The sequence below is a fragment of the Mchenga conophoros genome, linkage group LG3 (genome assembly GCF_057382185.1).
Source record: "Mchenga conophoros isolate Kocher_MC1m ecotype Shallow Benthic linkage group LG3, M_conophoros_male_GT1.1, whole genome shotgun sequence".
Lineage (NCBI taxonomy): Eukaryota > Metazoa > Chordata > Actinopteri > Cichliformes > Cichlidae > Mchenga > Mchenga conophoros.
This window is the reverse complement of record NC_140528.1, coordinates 23698603-23718709: the sequence shown is the minus strand read 5'-3', so window position 1 is coordinate 23718709 and position 20107 is coordinate 23698603. Positions and strand designations below refer to the sequence as shown.

The 20107-nt window shown below is 41.4% G+C and overlaps 1 protein-coding gene across 2 annotated transcripts in view; it reads left to right on the top strand.

Annotated features, from left to right (window-relative positions):
- Positions 1 to 455: 455 nt before the first annotated feature.
- The window catches only part of LOC146577745 (protein NLRC3-like), an 86170-nt gene continuing 66518 nt past the window's right edge, over positions 456 to 20107 (top strand). Inside the window, exons 1-5 of one of the 2 annotated variants that reach the window (XM_085268272.1) lie at positions 456 to 544; positions 913 to 1026; positions 3912 to 3990; positions 4388 to 4616; positions 4758 to 6525. In XM_085268272.1, coding sequence (XP_085124398.1) covers positions 456 to 544; positions 913 to 1026; positions 3912 to 3990; positions 4388 to 4616; positions 4758 to 6525 — 2279 coding nt within the window. Of the gene's footprint in view, positions 545 to 912; positions 1027 to 3911; positions 3991 to 4387; positions 4617 to 4757; positions 6526 to 18251; positions 18448 to 20107 lie in introns of those variants that run through there. The other variant, XM_085268273.1, reaches the window with a different exon arrangement.

The window sequence follows — 20107 nt, the reverse complement described above, 5'->3', positions numbered from 1 at the left end:
TGAAACTCTGAGCTGGATTGAATCCATTGAATCAGAGTCCAGGACTCAGACTAAACACACTGAATGTGTCCTGAGCTCGGCCGCTGTTCCACAGTAACTGCTGTCAGAGTCACTGTTACTGAGTTAGCTTAGCTAGCAGAGCAGCTAGCAGTTAGAGTATGAACTCTGTAAGCAGTCAGCTCGGTCCTGGACATGGTTACTGACATAAAGCTGCTCTCTGCAGCCATGTTTGACCTGCTGCTTTGTAGGACTACAGTAATGGAGGATTTGGAGGCTGAACTGGGCTCTGTGACACTTTTTGTAGTGAACTGATGAAAGCTGCGTCTCAGATGGATGTTAGTCCAACACATCAGACACGACCTCTGCAGCTCTCAGTTGATGTGCACATGAATGATTTGTGTTTCCTCTGCAGGTGAAGGTAGAAAGTGTGTGTGAGCTGATGTGAACTGAGCAGCATGGATCAGTGTGAGGACAGAGAGGAGGGAGTCCCTCCCTCTAAAAGCACTCTGTGTGGGGAACATGAGAGCCAGACCAAAGCTCAGAGGTGAGATGACCATCTCTAACTGTCCATGACTCTTCTCCATGTCACAGCTCAGCACTCACATCACTGCTCCATCATTATTCACACTCATACCTCTGTGTGTGTTGTTTTAAAGCCCAGAGCTGTGGGGCGTACCAGGCTCAGCTGGACATAACCCTGAAACTAATCCAGAGCCTGGACCTGAACCCAGCTGTGTTTCCTTAAAGAGCAACGTGTCGAAGGGTGTTGGTGTAAACTTTAACAAAAGACTGTTATGTGACAAAGAGTAAGTACATTATTTTTATGAGATTGTTCATCATGTCTTTAATTTAATATTTCCAGTTTTTCCTTCCTGTCTCATGAAGCTGTGACATTTATTGTTTTTCTTTTAGGATCAATAAGAGGCCAGAATCTCCTGGACCTGAACCCAGCTGTGTTTCCTTAAAGAGCAACGAGTCGAAGGACTTTGTTGTAAACTTTAAAGGCTGTTCTTCTGCTGCTGAGAGGTAATGTGTGTCTAGATGTTGTTCCTGACTCTGTATTTCTGAATAAATCCTCATGTTTAATATCAGCTCAGCTCTTTTTCACACATTTCTATGTTGGTATGTGAAGCGGTGTGTGTTGGAGTGTTTCCACAAACACAGCAGTCAGAGTGGAAAGAGTGGATGTTGTAGGAGGTGTTTGTGTAGTGAAGAGGCTGAGTGTCTGTAGGACTCCAGCTGCTCCAGCAGGTGTCTCCTTTGTGCTTTGCTTCAAACACAGTGTAGGGAGGAGCTTCCACTCAGGTGTTTCAGGTGTTGCTGGATGGAGGAGGACAAATAGTTTTTCCCTTCAGTGACACTTCAGCAGCTCAATGTTCTGGGAGATGTTTGTCTTTATGAAGGTTTATGGATTCTTGTTCTTACTTTGGTTAAACTGAGCAATACATTTTCCATCTAACATTTAAAGTAAATTTCCAGGTGAATAAAAGATCTGCAGCTGCAGCCTCTGTGATGTTTCACAGTCTGAAAGTAACAAATTCAACCAGAGTTCAAACAAAGGCTTAATATACGTGTGTGTTTGATATAATGCCAACAAGTACAAATAGGTGTTCTTACAGGTCTTAATCACAGAGGTCTGATAAGTCTGGTGACTTTCACACTCAGCAATTTTGCTGCCTTTTATTTTATATTGGCCTTTTTAAAGCCCTTCAAAGTCTCCCACATTCATACAGAGCTTTTAACACCAAACTCCTTTACAGTCCTTCTCCTCTCACACACGATCACACGACTGATTTGTCTGCAGCAGCTGTGTTACTGCTAGTATTTTATTATGTGTGTAATCTCCTCATATTGTTCCTGTGGTTTAGTTTGACTTCCTTCTGCAAACTCAGCTGCTCTGTTGCTGATACACGTCTCCATGAATATGATTGATCAGATGCTGCCAACACCATGTGTTTCATGTGAGCGCTCAGCTGAAACCCTGGGTTGACTTATCGAGTTAATAACAAGCTTCACGTGACTGTGAATGCTAAAGTGAATCAGATAAAGGAAAGAGACCCTGCTAATGTTGGACTCACTTCTTAGTGTAGATCCCAGGAGGAAGTTCAACATAGCCATTCTTTGTGCTAGCTCGACCAAACCTGAGACCACAGTGCAGGATAATGATCATCATCTGTCTCTGTCAAGGACATTTAAAATCCACAAATAACAAACATAATTATATTTGATCATTAAAAATATGTTTTCAATTAAAAAAGCATGAGCACACTGGTGGATTACAGAAACATGAAAACTCGTTAACAGTAAAGTTAATTTAGATGTAAACAAAGTGTCAAACATACTTAAGTAGAAGGACTGATGTTTGTGTTAAAATACCCTCTTAAAGCTGAAATAATGATTCAACTTCTTTACTCAAGTAAAGGTAAAAGAGTCCAGGCTCTGAAATGTACTCACAGTATTAAAGTAAAAACTGCGGTAGTTCGTAACCTAAAATCATCACACTGCCCCTCTGATTGTCGCCCCCCAACTACTCTTTCAAGGATTGTCAGGTTGGAGATCGGCCTATAATTAGCTAAGACAGCTGGGTCTAGGGATGCTTTTTAAGTAAAAGTTTAACTACAGCCAGCTAGGGATGGGTACCGTTTAGATTTGAAAACCTGCTAAATCAGAATCAGTTGCTGATGACGGCTTTTTTCTTTTCCATCAATCACGTATAATCTTAACTCAAAGTGAACATAGACTTGATTGAAGTAACTCAGATCAGCCAATTCAAAATGCTAATTCAATCAACTCTGAGTTCATGGCTAGACTCAGTTTGTTGGCCCTGCACCTTAAAACTATTCCCTGTTTGTCTCTCGTGTTTTTTGGATATTGTTTTCACATCTTATGTCACGGCTAGCGGGGCGAGCCATGTTGAATTTAATAAAGGACCCAAGATGCCGACACTGCTGTGAAGTGAGTGAGCTTTATTGAAACGGTGAAGTGCAGTGGAGATGGCCTGTGCAGAAGCTAAGATAACCTCTACTGAAAAAACTACAAAACTAACCTGGAACCTTAAACGGAGACACGGGGAGACAACACAGACGAACCAGCAACAAGCAGGAGAAAACAAAGGGCTCATATACACAAAAGAGCCATCAGGGAATGAGAAAAGGGAGACACAGCAGGATTCATTGGACATAACCAGACAAGGGGAAGCAAAAGTAGACACACTAACGTAGGACATGGCACTGTCAAAATAAAACAGGAAGTGAACACAGAGACACAATACTAACACAGTACAGAGGGAACACAGAAACCAAAACCTCAGAACTAGAAAATCTTAATCAGAATGAAATTGTAACAAAAGACAATAACAATTAAAACAAAACTACTGAGTCCACAGACTCGGGACATACATCGGCTCAAACTGTGGTCATAAATATTTTGTACTTGTAAATCAGACTGTGTAGTTTTGAACTGAGTTTTGTAACATTGTGAAACAAAATATCTGGAAAGTTCATGTTTTTGCGTTCATTGATTTGTGTGTGTAAAAATGTAAAAATGTAAGAAATGTAAGAAACATTAGAACTACTTTTGCTGACACAAAGTTTGGCGAGCACTGCAAGTTGTCCCTTTAAACCAGTCACTGATATAAAGAGAGCACCTTGTTCCAGGGCATCTGAGCATGGAGGGAAAGCTTTATGCAGGAGATGGTAAGAGCTGTTGGGACTAAAGAAACTGAGCAGAAAACTACAGACATCTGGAAACTGAGTTGTTAATTCTCAGTGGGATCACCAGGACTAGCAAAGCTCCACCATGACAGTCATCTGATTGACTGAACCCATCCAAACATCACTTCATGGACCTTTAGCTTGTGTCTGTGTGTGGACAGACATAACATGAGCTAATTATACATTACTCCTCCACAGAGTGGACCAGCAGAGAGCAGAGGTTTCCACTGGTCAGTCTGCACAGCAGCATCAAACACACCTGGACTCTGTGGTTATGGTTTGTAGTACTACGTTTACATTTGTTCTTTTCAGTCACCTCTATGCTGCACTTTGTGGACCAGAGGATTGTCAGTGTGTCCAACATAAGTCAGAGTTTGGGCTCCATGATTTCAGTCAGATTGGGGTGACTGTAGCTCAGGAGGGGAGCAGGTCAGCTACTAGTTAGGTTTGTGAATCAAACCCTGGCTGGCAAATGTACTGGGTAACGTACTAAACCCAAGCTGCCCTCTGATGCATCCATCAGAGTGTGAAAGAAAGTATTTAAGCATAGAACAATGTGCTTGGTTGAATGAGGCATGTTGTATAAAATGCTTTGTGTGCACAGAGTATCAAAGAGAGCTATATAAGAACCAGTCCATTTACCACTGGGTAATTCATATAGTCTTCTTTTCCAGCGGCTGGAGGACAACATCACCATGTTTGTGAAGAACGAGCTGAAGAAGATCCAGAAGCTTCTGAGTCCAGATCACCCAGAAACTTTAAAGAGCCAGATGGAGGATGAGGAGATGTTTGAAGGAGAGGATGAAGATGAAAGAAAGAGCTGCAGAGAAGCATTTCTGAAGATCACACTCCACTTCTTGAGGAGACTTAAGCAGCATGAGATGGCTGACCATCTGCAGAGCAGTAAGAGAATTTCTCTAAAGACTGAATATTGATCTTTCCTAATAGCTCAAGAAATGGACCAATAGACATTCATCCTTTCAGGGTACTGAAAGGCTATGATATTTATTATATAATATTTGTTTCTGAATTTCTTACTTTCAGAATTTGCTCCACTCTGTAAACGTGAACTTAAAGCCCAACTGAAGAAGAAGTTCCAGTGTGTGTTTGAGGGCATCGCTAAAGCAGGAAGCCCAACCCTTCTGAATCAGATCTACACAGAGCTCTACATCACAGAGGGAGGGACTGCAGAGGTCAATGATGAACATGAGGTCAGACAGATTGAAACAGCATCCAGGAAACCAGACAGACCAGAAACAACAATCAGACAAGAAGACATCTTTAAAGCCTCACCAGGAAGAGACGAACCAATCAGAACAGTGCTGACAAAGGGAGTGGCTGGCATTGGGAAAACAGTCTTAACACAGAAATACAGCCTGGACTGGGCTGAAGACAAAGCCAACCAGGACATCCAGTTCATATTTCCATTCACTTTCAGAGAGCTGAATGTGCTGAAAGATGAAAAGTTCAGCTTGGTGGAACTTGTTCATCACTTCTTTAATCAAACTAACGAATCAGGAATCTGCAGGCTTGAAGACTTCCAGGTTGTGTTCATACTTGATGGTCTGGATGAGTGTCGACTTAATTTGGACTTCAACAAAACTAAAATCCTGACTGAAACAAGAAAGTCCACCTCATTGGATGAGCTGCTGATAAACCTCATCAGAGGGAACCTGCTCCCTTCTGCTCGCCTTTGGATAACAACACGACCTGCAGCAGCCAATCAGATCCCTCCTCAGTGTGTCGACATGGTGACAGAGGTCAGAGGGTTCACTGACCCACAGAAGGAGGAGTACTTCAGGAAGAGATTCAGAGATGAGGAGCAGGCCAGCAGGATCATCTCCCACATCAAGAAAGCTCGAAGCCTCCACATCATGTGTCACATCCCAGTCTTCTGCTGGATCACTGCTACAGTTCTGGAGGATGTGCTGGAAACCAGAGAGGGAGGAGAGCTGCCCAACACCCTGACTGAGATGTACATCCACTTCCTGGTGGTTCAGGCCAAAGTGAAGAGGATCAAATATGATGGAGGAGCTGAGACAGATCCACACTGGAGTCCAGAGAGCAGGAAGATGATTGAGTCACTGGGAAAACTGGCTTTTGATCAGCTGCAGAAAGGAAACCTGATCTTCTATGAACCAGACCTGACAGAGTGTGGCATCGATATCAGAGCAGCCTCAGTGTACTCAGGAGTGTTCACACAGATCTTTAAAGAGGAGAAACAACTGTACCAGAACAAGGTGTTCTGCTTTGTTCATCTCAGTGTTCAGGAGTTTCTGGCTGCTCTTCATGTCCACCTGACCTTCATCAACTCTGGACTCAATCAGCTGGAAAAACAACAAACAAGCTCTCAGACAGAGAAATACTTCTACCAGTGTGCTGTGGACAAGGCCTTACAGAGCCCCAATGGACACCTGGACTTGTTCCTTCGTTTTCTCTTGGGTCTGAAGACTAATCAAACTCGTTTGCAAGGCCTCATGACACAAACAGGAAGTAGCTCAAAGAGCAATCAAGAAGCAGTTCAGTACATCAAGAAGAAGCTCAGTGAGAATCTGTCTGCAGAGAAAAGCATCAATCTGTTTCACTGTCTGAATGAACTGAATGATCGTTCTCTAGTGGAGGAGATCCAACAGTCCCTGAGTTCAGGACGTCTCTCCACAGATAAACTGTCTCCTGCTCAGTGGTCAGCTCTGGTCTTCATCTTACTGTCATCAGAAAAAGATCTGGATGTGTTTGACCTGAAGAAATACTTTGCTTCAGAGGAGGCTCTTCTGAGGCTGCTGCCAGTGGTCAAAGCCTCTAAAAAAGTTCTGTAAGTTATGAAGTTTTTATTATTTAATTTGGTTGGTATGTTATGAAAAACACACTGCCATGAACCTCTGTTTTGTTTTTGTCAAAATCACTGTAATATAATCACTGTACCTTTATATACATGTGACTTGTATTAATGCTGCTGCCCTCTTGTGGCTAAAGTGTAATTATGTTCTTGTTATTAGGGAGGATTTGAGAGTAACATGCCAAGTGAGTCAGCACCTTCGCTTTAGCTTAAAAAATCCAAATTCTTATGTCATCAGTTATAGTTGCATGTATTCATTATCATAACTTAACCTTTAATATTGATATCTTAAAATTATTTTGAGTAAACTAATGTTAAGGTTCAAATATTGGGGAAGGAGAGTACAAACAACCATGGTCCAGAACTTGGTCAAACAATTGATTTTAATGAAATACACGCGTGGGAAGACCAGCTCCGTTCGCAGACCGGGCTGATCTCCGACTTAATCAAAGCATAAACAGATATTTTATACCATCAGGGCTTGAATTTAATGACGCCCCCTCATACGTCACAAACAGAATATATGCATACGTCAAATCAAAACCACAATGACTTTTAACACAGTTTAAAAGAACATTATCTCCTATCTTCATGGCAGGTACTTCCTGTCACTGCCGGATGCTCGCTTATCATCGTGACACATCAGCAGCAGTTCTGCGACAAACTGCTCTTTTGCAACCCCGAGCAAAACATGATTAAACTTCCACCTATAAATGATTCTCTTTAACTAAGTGTGTGCCTCGTCCTTAAAGGCTCCTCGAAATAACCTGCACTTAGACTCTGCTTTCGGTTTCAGTTCTGCAAAAGACACACTCTTCAAACCTGCAACTTCCTGTCAGCCTGCAACTTAGTCTTTCTGAAAGACACACACTGTTTAAACATCTGAATGCAATATCAATTTTGTAGATTATATTATTAATGCAATGGTAATGATGATGATTATTAACAATAGCAGCAAAATATCTCTCCAATCTCAATACTCCCTCTCTCGACCTCTGGAACACCAGAGGTCACAATACATTGTGTTGGGTCACTCCTCGGCCCACTCAGCTGCTTCCATGTCCATCCATGGCATCATGGACATCGGGGTCACCACTCCCGCTCTGACCCTCTCTAGCCGTCCTCTGGCTCAGCAAATCAGACAACCTCATGTCATCTAAGTGGCCCAGTAATAAACACCAGCTCCCCCTCGAGAACACTCCATGCGTAAGATTAGGTTTTTTCTGCGTCCCTCTCTTGTGGTCCATCATGCCTCGGGCCTCCAGGATCCTCACCCCCCTGTGGTCGCCGAGATCTTCTGTAAAGCAAACCAAACACCTTTTCCTGCACCTCCCTAACTTATCATCTTTGGGACTCTTTAATCAAAAGCCTGATCCTAATTATCTTCTTGACTTATTGACTTGTATTTATATATATTCTTCAACGTTACTCATCATTTTAAAACTCTTAAAACGCTGCTTTCACGTCCCTGCATGCGTTTCCTGTCGCTTGCCTTATCTAATCATCAACATCCTGTACACAGAACTCTCGCTGCTGCAAGGCCTCCACTCTGACCTAGAATCTCCTTTCACAAGAAAATCATTATAAGCGCCTATTCTACTAAAAGATCCAAAAAAAACAACCACTTTAATCAATTAAGTTTAAGCATATAAGCAATTACTCCTGCATACATTTTATCATAGCTAAACGCTGCCTTGAAACAACTCCTGTGTGTTAACACCAGTGTTGGTCAAGTTACTTGAAAAAAGTAATCAGTAACTAATTACTGATTACTTCCCCAAAAAAGTAATCCCGTTACTTTACTGATTACTTATTTTCAAAAGTAATTAATTACTTAGTTACTTAGTTACTTTTTAAAAACACGATTTACAACCTGAATAGGTGATAAAGCGATAGATCTTTCAGCCCAATTCTACTTTTTCTGCATAATTCATCATACAAAATGTAATCAAATGGAAAAGTCTCTTTTTTTAAACTTGTTTTATCAGTTTTAATCTTTTAATTTTATGCATCAAGCAAAAATTTCATTATATGCAACATTCTCTGACTTGAATAAATTAGTTTAACATTGAAACCTATTTTCTGCACATTCCAGCACATAAAATGAAATATTTTTTGTGTTTACACTCAGTCTTTCAAATAGATGCAAGTAAAACACAGCAGAAAATAAATAAACTCAAAGACTCAGCGGTCCTGTTGCTCTATTTTGACCTGTAAAGCAGGACTGGGGGTAGGCGGAGGTTTACCCTGGTGCAGGTGTGCCGCGGTCAGTTGAAGAATCCGCGAGTTTCTCTGTGAATTTCCCATTACGTCGTTGCGCACTCGGTGCTTGCTTGGAAGTTTAGGGGGTTTTTTTCCGCTGTAAAAGGTTTTCTTCCCACGCACAACGGACACTAATGTTTTTGTCACTTTTTATGGAATCAAACTCAAAATAAGGTCAGTACTTCCACGCTTTAAACGCTGCATGCTCATACTCTCTCCCACAATCGATTTATGATCCATTGTTGATCTGCACACAGCTGTTGTCACTAACGGCGCACTCGCTTAGGTCACTGTCGTGAGACATTCTCGCAAAAAAATCTCGGTTTTAGTAACGCAGTAACGCAGCGTTCCTACGGGAAAGTAACGGTAATCTAATTACCGATTTTGCAATAGTAATCCCTTACTTTACTTGTTACTTGAAAAAAGTAATCAGATTACAGTAACGCGTTACAAGTGACGCGTTACTGCCCATCTCTGGTTAACACTAACTTCATTTTAAAACTCACATTTCCTATGTTATAACCTGTTTTTGGTACAGCCTTTTTATTTCATCTTGCTCCTTTGATGTAACAATACCTTCTCATTCTAGTTTATCAGACTTAACCAAAATATATGCTTTCCTTCCTTTGGTCCTTCTCTAAAGCAAGAAACTCCTATTCAGTTCCTCTTTTCTGTCACTTGTTACAGGGCCAGCTCAAGTTCAGTTAAACGCTAAATTAATTTGAGGCCTTTTGCCTGGAATCAATACTGTCATGTGTGTTTATGGACTCTATATGTCTGTAAGCGTGTGCAATCCTTCAATAACTCATATCATCCTCACAGTAGATTGGCTAATCATAGCGCTAGCCAAAGGCTCGTGACCCACAAGAGACGAATTGAGCCGCAACTCCCTTAAAGGCACAAAATGCAATATGTATAAAAAGTCATTTCTACGTATAAGCTCTCCCCTTTATCCTAAAAATAAATCTATGTAATATCTGTATGTGTGTCTTCTATTCATTAATGTAATTGTCAGTTATTTTCTCTCTTTATTTTACCTTCTTCTTGTTTACCTCTTTGTTTGTGACGTGGACATCCCTAAACCATCCTGAGTTCCGGCTTCAATTTCAACCCAATTGTACCCTCTATTCTCGCAGTCGAACTCGTCTGGGCTTCACCTTCCCACTGGCTCCTGTGCCCTTCTCTTAGTGTCCTTTGTTGTCTTGTGATCCCCAGCAAACACAGTCTGTTTCTTCTCTGTTTCTTCTCCGTTGCTCTTTTCAGTATTTTCCTTTTAGATTAAATCCCAGCCTGGCAATATATCCCATTCAGTGTCTTTAAACAGTTATGTCACACTGTTCTTACCAGCCTGCAGTTCACCGTGCATTTTCCATCACGTGCTTTTCTTCCATGCTGCTGCTGGTATCGTCAGTGTAGTTTCAGTTGCACTGTCTTTTGCCTGCTGTTAATTCTTGAAGTCCACGATGTTCTGTCGGTCTTCATCAGGAGATTAACTGTCCTATGAGCTTCTTCTCAGGATCGGGACAAGTGGGAGGTCAAGCTGTAAAATTTTAAGCCAAAATCTGGCCTGTTTTCCTCCCAATTCTGTTAATCAATGGTTTTGTACTCAAGATTCTAGGTTGAAAGAAGTCCACCTGTATTGACACACTAAAGCATACAATTAATATCCTTTTCATTTCTTTTCTTAAAACCTCCATTTGCTTCATCTGCCTGGAGTTTAACTCGTATGTTTCTCTCTCTGTGTGCTCACTTGTCACAGTCAGTTCCTTTTATGGGCATGCAAAGTTCCTGTCACACACACCATTTCCTGTCAACCTTGCAGCTGCTCAGAACCATATTTTCTGTTTCTATCTCTCCTGTTTTGTTTTTTTTACAGGCTAATAAAACTCTTGTTTTACTAAGTCTTGATCTAAAACAATTCACCCTTATTTCACGCACACACTTCTAAATATACTAAATTCTTTGCGTTTGTCAGATCGTCTCACACACACACCGCCTTTTCTCTCACACTTCCACTTCTGCACTCACTCTACTATCAAAACTTTCATAGTGTTATTATTATTTATTATTTTGTACAAATCACACCCAATCACTCAAAGCCTGCTACTCACAGCATTCACACACTTAAACTGTGACAAGAGTTGAGGAATATACTCACAACACGCTTTCCTAAGAGTATTTCAGACATGCCTTTCATAATCAGAAAGAGCAAGTCAAAGAAAACAATTGAAACCTCTATTAATTCTCACAGCACACACATAGAATAGAAAAAATAAAACACACCAGCATTTATTGCTGATGAGAGGTTACTCCTAAAAGTAATATGTTAGTCTTAAATATATACAGTGCACTCACTATATTTATATATCAAAACTCAGTCAATTACTATACATCCACTACGGCAACTCAAAACTTTATTTATAGCCCTCTAATGAACATAAATGGCGTCTTAAACACACACTCAACAATGTTTGCAGCAGTATTTGTAAAACCAACTGTGGTTTAAACAGTTCACTGCTGACTAATTTGCATTTTCACACTCACACACACACAGTCTAAAAATAGCTCCAGCACTGCCTCAGACTCCTTTCACACAGAGATCTCTTATTTTATATTACAAAGACGTCTTATATTTACAACCACTGTCACATCTGTCAGCTTTAGCGCCTAAACAATTTCGACAAATTTAAGTTAACGGTCCAACCGATAAAGTCCAACTTTTTTGTGATCAATTAACCAGTATCTGTCCAACAGTTTCTGGCCTCATCTCTAAAATCCCTAACTCAATTTAAAAGCGTCAACCAACCCAAACTTTGCCTGAAGCTCTATTTTTGGCATTTCACAGCCAAGGCTTACCCCGAAGTTTTAAGTTAAAGTTACACGCCCGAAGTCCAACTTCTGCTGGCCAAAAAAGCGCAGACTACCGTTCCAAACGGTAAGGAGACTCTAACTCCTAGTTATTCTGGAGTGCCCCAAGCTCCACAGTGACCAACTGACTATCCCTCTTCGAGGACAATGCCTAAGCGTCCTTGGCATTGGCAAGCGTTACCTCTGAGGACTGCGCTTCCTATCAGTCCAACTGACGTTCTTGAATAATTTATAATACTTTGGAACAACAGTAAAACAGCCAAAAAAGTGTAAGACTGAAGCAGGTCCAACCTTATAACCAATACGGGCTCCACCCCAAACAATAACCAAATTCCCTAATATACTAAAATCACTCAGCAGTCCAACTGCTTTCCACGGTCCAACCGTATTAAATCATTTAGCGGTCCAACCGCATTCAATCATTTTTAGCAGTCCAACCACATTAAATCCTCAGTACTGTCATGAGATTCTCATCAAAATCAAAGCAGACATTCCCCAGTAATTTCAGTGAGTAGACTTTAATTTGTAATGTCCAATTTGGCACACTTTGGAAATAATTCAACAGGTAGTGCCTTACCTTTGGATAAGCGGCTTAGAACAACAATGAGAAAAAGAGAGCTGATTATTAGCTCATCAAAACACAAAACAAAATCACAATGAATTATCGGTTAATTTCATTTAAAATAATTCATTAAGTATTTATGTACAATTCAAATTAGTTAATTACATATTTTGTTGGTTTGTTTTCTATTTTAATTATTTTACTGACACATTTAATGAATTATTTAATGATGTATTTATTTAATTCACGTTGCTACTCCTGGCCCTGCATCGCTGTTCATAAATACATTTTATTTGTCAGCTTCACCCATCAAAGTCAGGGGGCGGGGTTAATGCTGATCAAGTCAAAACCATTGCTTTGGTCTGGTGGGCGTTCTTTTAGTGGGCTTTTCTCAATACTAAGTAGGCCTACACACCAGGGTTTGGACATGTGTGGACCCAAACTATACTTTTACCCTTTTTTGTGTGTCACCAAATACACTTTAATATTTTCTAGACAAGAATGTAGTGGCGTAATCTTTAACCTCGTTTGGCTCCAAACAGAAGTGACAGACTTGAGCAGGGTTCATTTAAAGGCTGACAGAAGTGGAGTGGTGACGGGGAGATGTTTGACAGGACAGTGTTTCAGCCTCCACAGGTTCATGTTGTGCTCCATCAGTCAGTGAAGATGAAGTCAGTGCTGATGAGGCTGTAGAGTGTGTGAGGGATGTGAATGAGGATGATGAAGATCTGATGATAGCAGATAAAAACAGGCTGCAGAGACTTTGAGCCATACAGGGCACACAGTGTGTGTACAGAACAGCTGAAATCATTATGGAGGCCTCACTGGAATATGGAAGCATCACAGTACAGCTTCAGTGAAGCTTTAAAGTCTCTGATATGAGATGAGAAATGAAGCAGCCAGAGCTTTTTCATGAGTGGAAACCCACTGTGACTGTGAGCTGCTGCTACAGCCTCCAGATTAGCCAGCAGCTCATCCTGCTCAACATGGACCTGTGGTCAGAGTGTGTGCTGGATAATCCGGCCCAGGATGAGGCCAAACTGACATGGGATGAAATGTCTGTCACATAATTGAGCTTAGTGTAGTTTCATTTCTGCACAATTTAAAAACAACCAAAACTTTGTTCTGTCTTTTCTATGTTATACTGTAGACTTTCTTTGATACTGTGTCCAAAAGGAGCAGCTTTTACTTTGAAGGGGAGGCGTCTCTGTTTCCTCTTCAGGTTGGATGATGGAAGCAAATTAGTAGCTGTGTCCCAAAACGTCGGCTGCATCCTCCAGAGGCTGCATTTGAAGGCCGATTACATCACAGCCAGGCGATGAAGGCTGTCCGTATTTGTCGACTCCTTCAAATGTGCCCGACAAATGCGTCCTTCATTTCCCCGAATTTGAAGGATTCGTCGGGTGTGTCCTTCGTGGCCCACCATATCCCAGAATTCATATCCCAGCCAAATTTCAGCTGCCGACAATGGCGGCAGCTACTAAGTTTTCAAATTACTCTTATTAATCTTTCTGGGTCACAAAATAAACTTTTAACATATTTTCAGGCGAGAAAGTAGCTGTGTAAACTTCAAATATCTGCTTGGTTTATCAAGACATCGCATATTTGCAAAAGTGTGCCGACGTTTTCGGAGACGTCTGTTACCCACCCGCTCGCTAGCAAGCCGGGGGGTTCAATGGTCACTCCAGCCGGCGAGAGCAGCAGACGCCCGGCTTCATCGTTTTCAGACCCCGCTCTTTCGCTACTCAGGTGAAACATGATATATAAGTCACTCGGATAACTTAAAAATGTAATTGTTTGCCTTTTTTCTGTGTTTTATTTGTTCCGGAGTAAATCGGTTTGGCTGAGATCAAAGTTCCTCCGGGATTTTCACACAGCTGAATAAACGTTAAACAGGAAACTGATTAAACAGAAGTGTGAGACGGTCGAGAATTTACGCCAGTGTCCTGTTATATTTTAGATAGCAAGGAGCAGACGGCCGAGTTTATTAAACTCCACAAAGACAGCGGTGACGCAAATCTGAAGGCTAGACCGTCCCATTTCACAGCCTCGCACTTCCAGCCTTTTCGGTCTTTGAAGGACCCGGCCCACGTAGACCGCGAATACCGGGTCCTCCGAAGGATGCAGCCGACGTTTTGGGACAAAGCTAGTGTGTGATGTTCTTTCAGAGTTGCACTTTGTAGACGCTCCCTGAGCACTGGTCTCACAGCCAGCTGCACATAGAGACCAGTGTTGTTAGTCCAGGTCAGAAGATGACTTGTTGGAATGAAAATGAGCTTGTAGTTTGTCTGCTTTAATAATGTGACTGGAAAAAGGTGTTGGACTTCAAATATGTCCATTTCTTTCACACTTCACCTTTAAAAGTGAAGCCTTGTGGTTCCTGGAAGGAAAAACACGACTTTTTCAAGTCTTTGTCCTGTTTTTATGATAAATGTACGACTTTAATGTGAAACATTCAAAGTTTTTTCTCTTGTTGTGTTTGTTTGAAGCTGCTTCCTGTTGGCTTCAGCTGTTTGGAGTTTCCATTTTCTAAACTTCTACATTCTGAACCTTCTTCAGCTCTGAACAGATGATGAAACACTGAATGATTTCAAGCTCACACTTTGTCTAATAAACTTACATCTTTCATTCTTTATACAGATTGTGGGGCTGTGGTTTGTCAGAGATCAGCTGTGATTATCTGGCAGCAGCACTGAAGTCCAACCCCTCCCATCTGAGAGAGCTGGACCTGAGCTACAACAACAAGCTGCAGGATTCAGGAGTGAAGCATCTGTGTGGTTTCCTGGAGAGTCCAGGATGTGGACTTGAAACTCTGAGGTCAGTCAGCATGTTTTAGTTGTGCTGAGATGAATATGATGTGAAAGTTGTGCTGACACTAAACTGCAGACATCAGGCTGATATTATACTGATCCACACTGAGGATCTTCATGGTAAAGTCTGTTTTCTTCTTCTCTGGTTTAGTCCATTGACTGCAGCAGAACAATGTTCACATTTCAAACAGTGAGACTCAACGTATGGCCCGTGGCCCACACGCGGCCTGCCCACCTTCCCTGATTCAGAGAGAGGGGACCCTGATTAACTGTGTAGTGTTCTTCCTCACAGTTCTAAGTATCAGACACAACAATGAATAATCCACAGCTGACTGTCTTTAGCAGGTCAAAGGTCACGGCACACAGCAGACAGTGGGAAATATTATAACTCTGATCATTTATCAGCACATATCCATATGTATAAAAACAAAGCTGACACTGTGAGACTTGATCAGAGGTGTGATCATCACAGCAGAGGCCTTTGTGTCAGAGTCACTGAGGATCAAACAGAAACACATGAAGCAGATTTTCCTGTTCTGGCTTTTTATAGCAGATAAACTTCAAAATATTCTGCAGTCCATCAAAAACTGAAGCAAACCATGAATCAACATGTGAACATGAGCTGATGCTGCTGAAGTGAAGCAAAGTTACAGAGGTTTGATTACAGACACAGCTGAGAGTTTGTAATCTGTCATCATTTTAAAAGGTTTACATTTCTTCAGTATATCCACATTTGCAGCTGGTACCTCAACCTCCACTTGTCCAACACAACTGCTGTCCACTGCCTCCATGACATTGTGATTTTGCTGTTGGTCTTCTGTCAGATCTTCATCAATCACTTCTGCACGGGGCACACCTTCAGACTCTGCAGCTGCATAACGAAAGCCTGTAAGATAAAATTAGACATAAGGTAAATGTACACCAATATTCCAATGACAGGTGTGTGATTCATCTGGAAGTTATGTGCGGATTAGTGTACAGTGATAGCAATTTAGTATGTTTTTAGAGGGGGGGGGGGTTGTTTACCTCCGATGGGTGCTCTTTTTCGCTTCCGTTGCGTACGCCTTGAGTGCCGGTCCGAGTCTGATACAGGTATGTCGTCATGCCCCATGTGCAGTGTTGGTTCCCAGTCTGGATTTGTTACATCCATTTCATATGCTGGTTTGCCTGCAATAATGCCAAATCATAAGCTACTCAGTCGACATGATGTGGTTCTGCAGCATCACACATTAGCATGTTTTATCTCATTATCTATGACCTCAGCACGTTGAAAATCACACTAAAAGCCTTTCAAGAGTGATATGAATTAATTTAGAACTCACCGGAAAGAAAATGCCGTGAGCAAACCAACAAAAAGCTGGGGATTGCAGAGAACTCGATATCCGCTCGTCTCACCGCTGCAATCCAAGCCTGACGTCTTTGTTTAGTAATATCGGATACATGGGATCCCTCACGTTGCCTCCAGGATGGAAAACGATGAAAAGAGAGCCCGTTATCCAGCTTCTTGCCTTCACGATCGTGTGATCTAACGTTGCAACCGACAACACAACACGTACGATCCATAGCTGAAATGGTATCCTTTGGCTGGCCTACTGTCATGGCGGAAGGGGGCGTGGCCCATCTCCCGTGACATCACGCTCCAAAGCCCTATAGGTGGGAAAATGTACCATGTCGACCAATCAAAAATGATATGGAAACATGACATTTGGTTGTTTAGCAAAAGGGGGAAGTTTTAGGAGTGACCGGCAAGAGAGAGCGAGTGAGCGAAAGAGAGAGAGAGTTTTGATACGTGAGAGATTTGTGACGTTTACCGTGTTTGGTCTCAAGTTAGTTTGTTGTCTTGTGTATTTAGTGTGTAGCTGTTGTTTTGTTTTGTGTGTCAGTTCTACTAGTGATCGTCACAGTTGCTGCCTTAAAGCCAACAAAGGCAGATTGCAGTGTAAACGCTGAGTGACACACCTGCTGTCAGACCTGCAGGTTTATCCCTGTGCTGTTCTCATATGTGTTAGAGTGACACAAACTATTGTTTGACACCTGATTGTTCTGTAAATAGTTTGAAATGATTATATGAAAAACGTCTGAGCCTTGGCTGCATTTTTTGGTAAATAGTACCATATAACTTTGTTGTTTGCAAAACGTGTGCGTATTTTTAAAAATGTACAATCTCTATTTGCATTTCAAGTTATGAAGATGATTCGTTAAACATGTGTGTGGTTTTTACAGTCAAAATATCACTTTCTACTTGTATTTTAAATTTTGTCTGAATTTAGATAAATTGTGCTGATACAGTTGGTCAAAATGAGAAAATAACAGATTGGCAAGATGAACTGTTTTTAAAGGTAAAATATAGAGGCCACATCAAAAGTAGTCAAGAAGGGTTAAAGGCTAAAAGCAAAGTTGTCACCAAGTACTGTTTATATTTGTGTGTATTGCTGCAGCTTTTTTGAGTATTAATTTGGTGCCTTTGTGTGAAATAATGGTATTGTGAGTGATCCATATAGTCACAAAGAATAGCCACTTGTTTCTGTGCTACCAAAGTTCCCCGGCTTTCATTCAAAATGTGTTTATCGTCAGCACCTGCACATTAAACTACTTAAACATTATAAATGTCTTCAAGCTCACACTGAGGCCTGTGGGGTACTATCAGCCACTGAGACAGTACACACATTTATATGTGTTTGTATATGAATATTTCATACTTTAAGACTGCCTGTTTATTTAAGGGAGATGAACAAAATACATTGGAATTGTACAAAATAATATCATGGATGATAAATTAAATAGATTTTAAGTAGATGCTTGTGCATTCTTAAAGTCTTATATGTTGAACTGAACTATGTGATCTGTTCAAAGCCTTAATCTTAATTTGAAGTGAAATGTGCATTTTGAGTTTATACACTATGTATATAAGGCGACCGTTTCCTTTTGCAGTATTTTTGTGTGGTGTACTTTTCTATGTCTTAACAAAAGGGGAACAAAGGTGTTTAAGTTCACCTAGGATGATGTGTTTTAATTTTCACATGGTCTTGCTTGAATTTGACCCTGACAAAGGCGTATGAACTCTGTCAGCTGTTTGGAGTTTCCATTTTCTAAACTTCTACATTCTGAACCTTCTTCAGCTCTGAACAGATGATGAAACACTGAATGATTTCAAGCTCACACTTTGTCTAATAAACTTACATCTTTCATTCTTTATACAGATTGAGGGACTGTGGTTTGTCAGAGATCAGCTGTGATTATCTGGCAGCAGCACTGAAGTCCAACCCCTCCCATCTGAGACAGCTGGACCTGAGCTGCAACAACAAGCTGCAGGATTCAGGAGTGAAGCATCTGTGTGGTTTCCTGGAGAGTCCAGGATGTGGACTTGAAACTCTGAGGTCAGTCAGCATGTTTTAGTTGTGCTGAGATGAATATGATGTGAAAGTTGTGCTGACACTAAACTGCAGACATCAGGCTGATATTATACTGATCCACACTGAGGATCTTCATGGTAAAGTCTGTTTTCTTCTTCTCTGGTTTAGTCCATTGACTGCAGCAGAACAATGTTCACATTTCAAACAGTGAGACTCAACGTATGGCCCGCGGCCCACACGCGGCCTGCCCACCTTCCCTGATTCAGAGAGAGGGGACCCTGATTAACTGTGTAGTGTTCTTCCTCACAGTTCTAAGTATCAGACACAACAATGAATAATCCACAGCTGACTGTCTTTAGCAGGTCAAAGGTCACGGCACACAGCAGACAGTGGGAAATATTATAACTCTGATCATTTATCAGCACATATCCATATGTATAAAAACAAAGCTGACACTGTGAGACTTGATCAGAGGTGTGATCATCACAGCAGAGGCCTTTGTGTCAAAGTCACTGAGGATTGTTAAGGTTCAAAATATTGGGGATGGAGACAAGAGAAAAACCACAATAACAACACTGGTCCGGTCGGGTTGAGTCAAACGATGATTTAATGATCACACACGTGGGAGATGGACACTGATGCAGACAGCCTCAAAATCTCAAAATGGTGGAGCATTGCTCAAACTTTTATAACCTCTGGTGCCTCCACCTTATCATAAAAAGCCTAAACATTCACATGCTTTTCTCTCACACAGCGCCTAAGCTACGACCTTGGCTCCCTGTTTATCTGCTCCTGCTGAAATGGGGCAGAAAACTCCAGCACACTCTGTTCTCTTCTACTCAGACAAATTAGACAATAACCTTCTGCGAACAGTATTTCTTATAACTCAGCAATATAATGCATCATAAAACAATATCATTCATTCACAACAAGTCAGCAATTTAATGTAATGCAAATCAGTTTAACTAATGCAATAGTTATCAGCTTCTTCTAATTCAGGAGAATAATGCAAACTAAAACTACATAATAATTCACAATCTTTAATTAGGGGTATAACATGGCATAAAATAATATCATAATTTTACAATTCCCCCTGATGAGGTCATTAGAATAATGACCTCACAAACACCCTGTAGCCCAGTGTGGCCGGGTTCATCTCTTCTCACTCCTGAGGTCCTTTGTCCCCCTGAGGGGCAAACCATATGTAAGATGACCTCTGTGTTTGCGCAAGTCAGGTGCAAGACAAACTATTACTACAAGGATAGAAGGTCCAGATGACACTCCCCTGTTCTCCCACAGCTTTATTTGGTGTTCCCTTATACCATTCAGACGTAGACTAGAACCTCTGTCCGAAGAGCTCTTAACCTTTATTTTATTGCTGCAGCTACCAGTGTCGTCCAGTTGGGTGATCCTCTGCTCTTAATTCTTCAACCTTAGGGGTTAGACAACCCTTCAGTCGTAACACAGATCAGGGGATTATTCTGCTCCGATTTCAAACAACGATCTGTGTATTCTCCAGAAAAAGGAACAGGAAGGTGTCCCCTTTTTGCCCAAAAGCCTCTCGAACTTCGTTGGTCTGGTGTTCCCGGATTTCCGCCAACCCCTTCATGGTTATTGCTGTGTTTATGGGATCCATCCTTTTGTGGTGACTAGCTGGAGCCCAAACGCCATGACCCTTGGACCCAGTTGATGTCTCGGCAGTC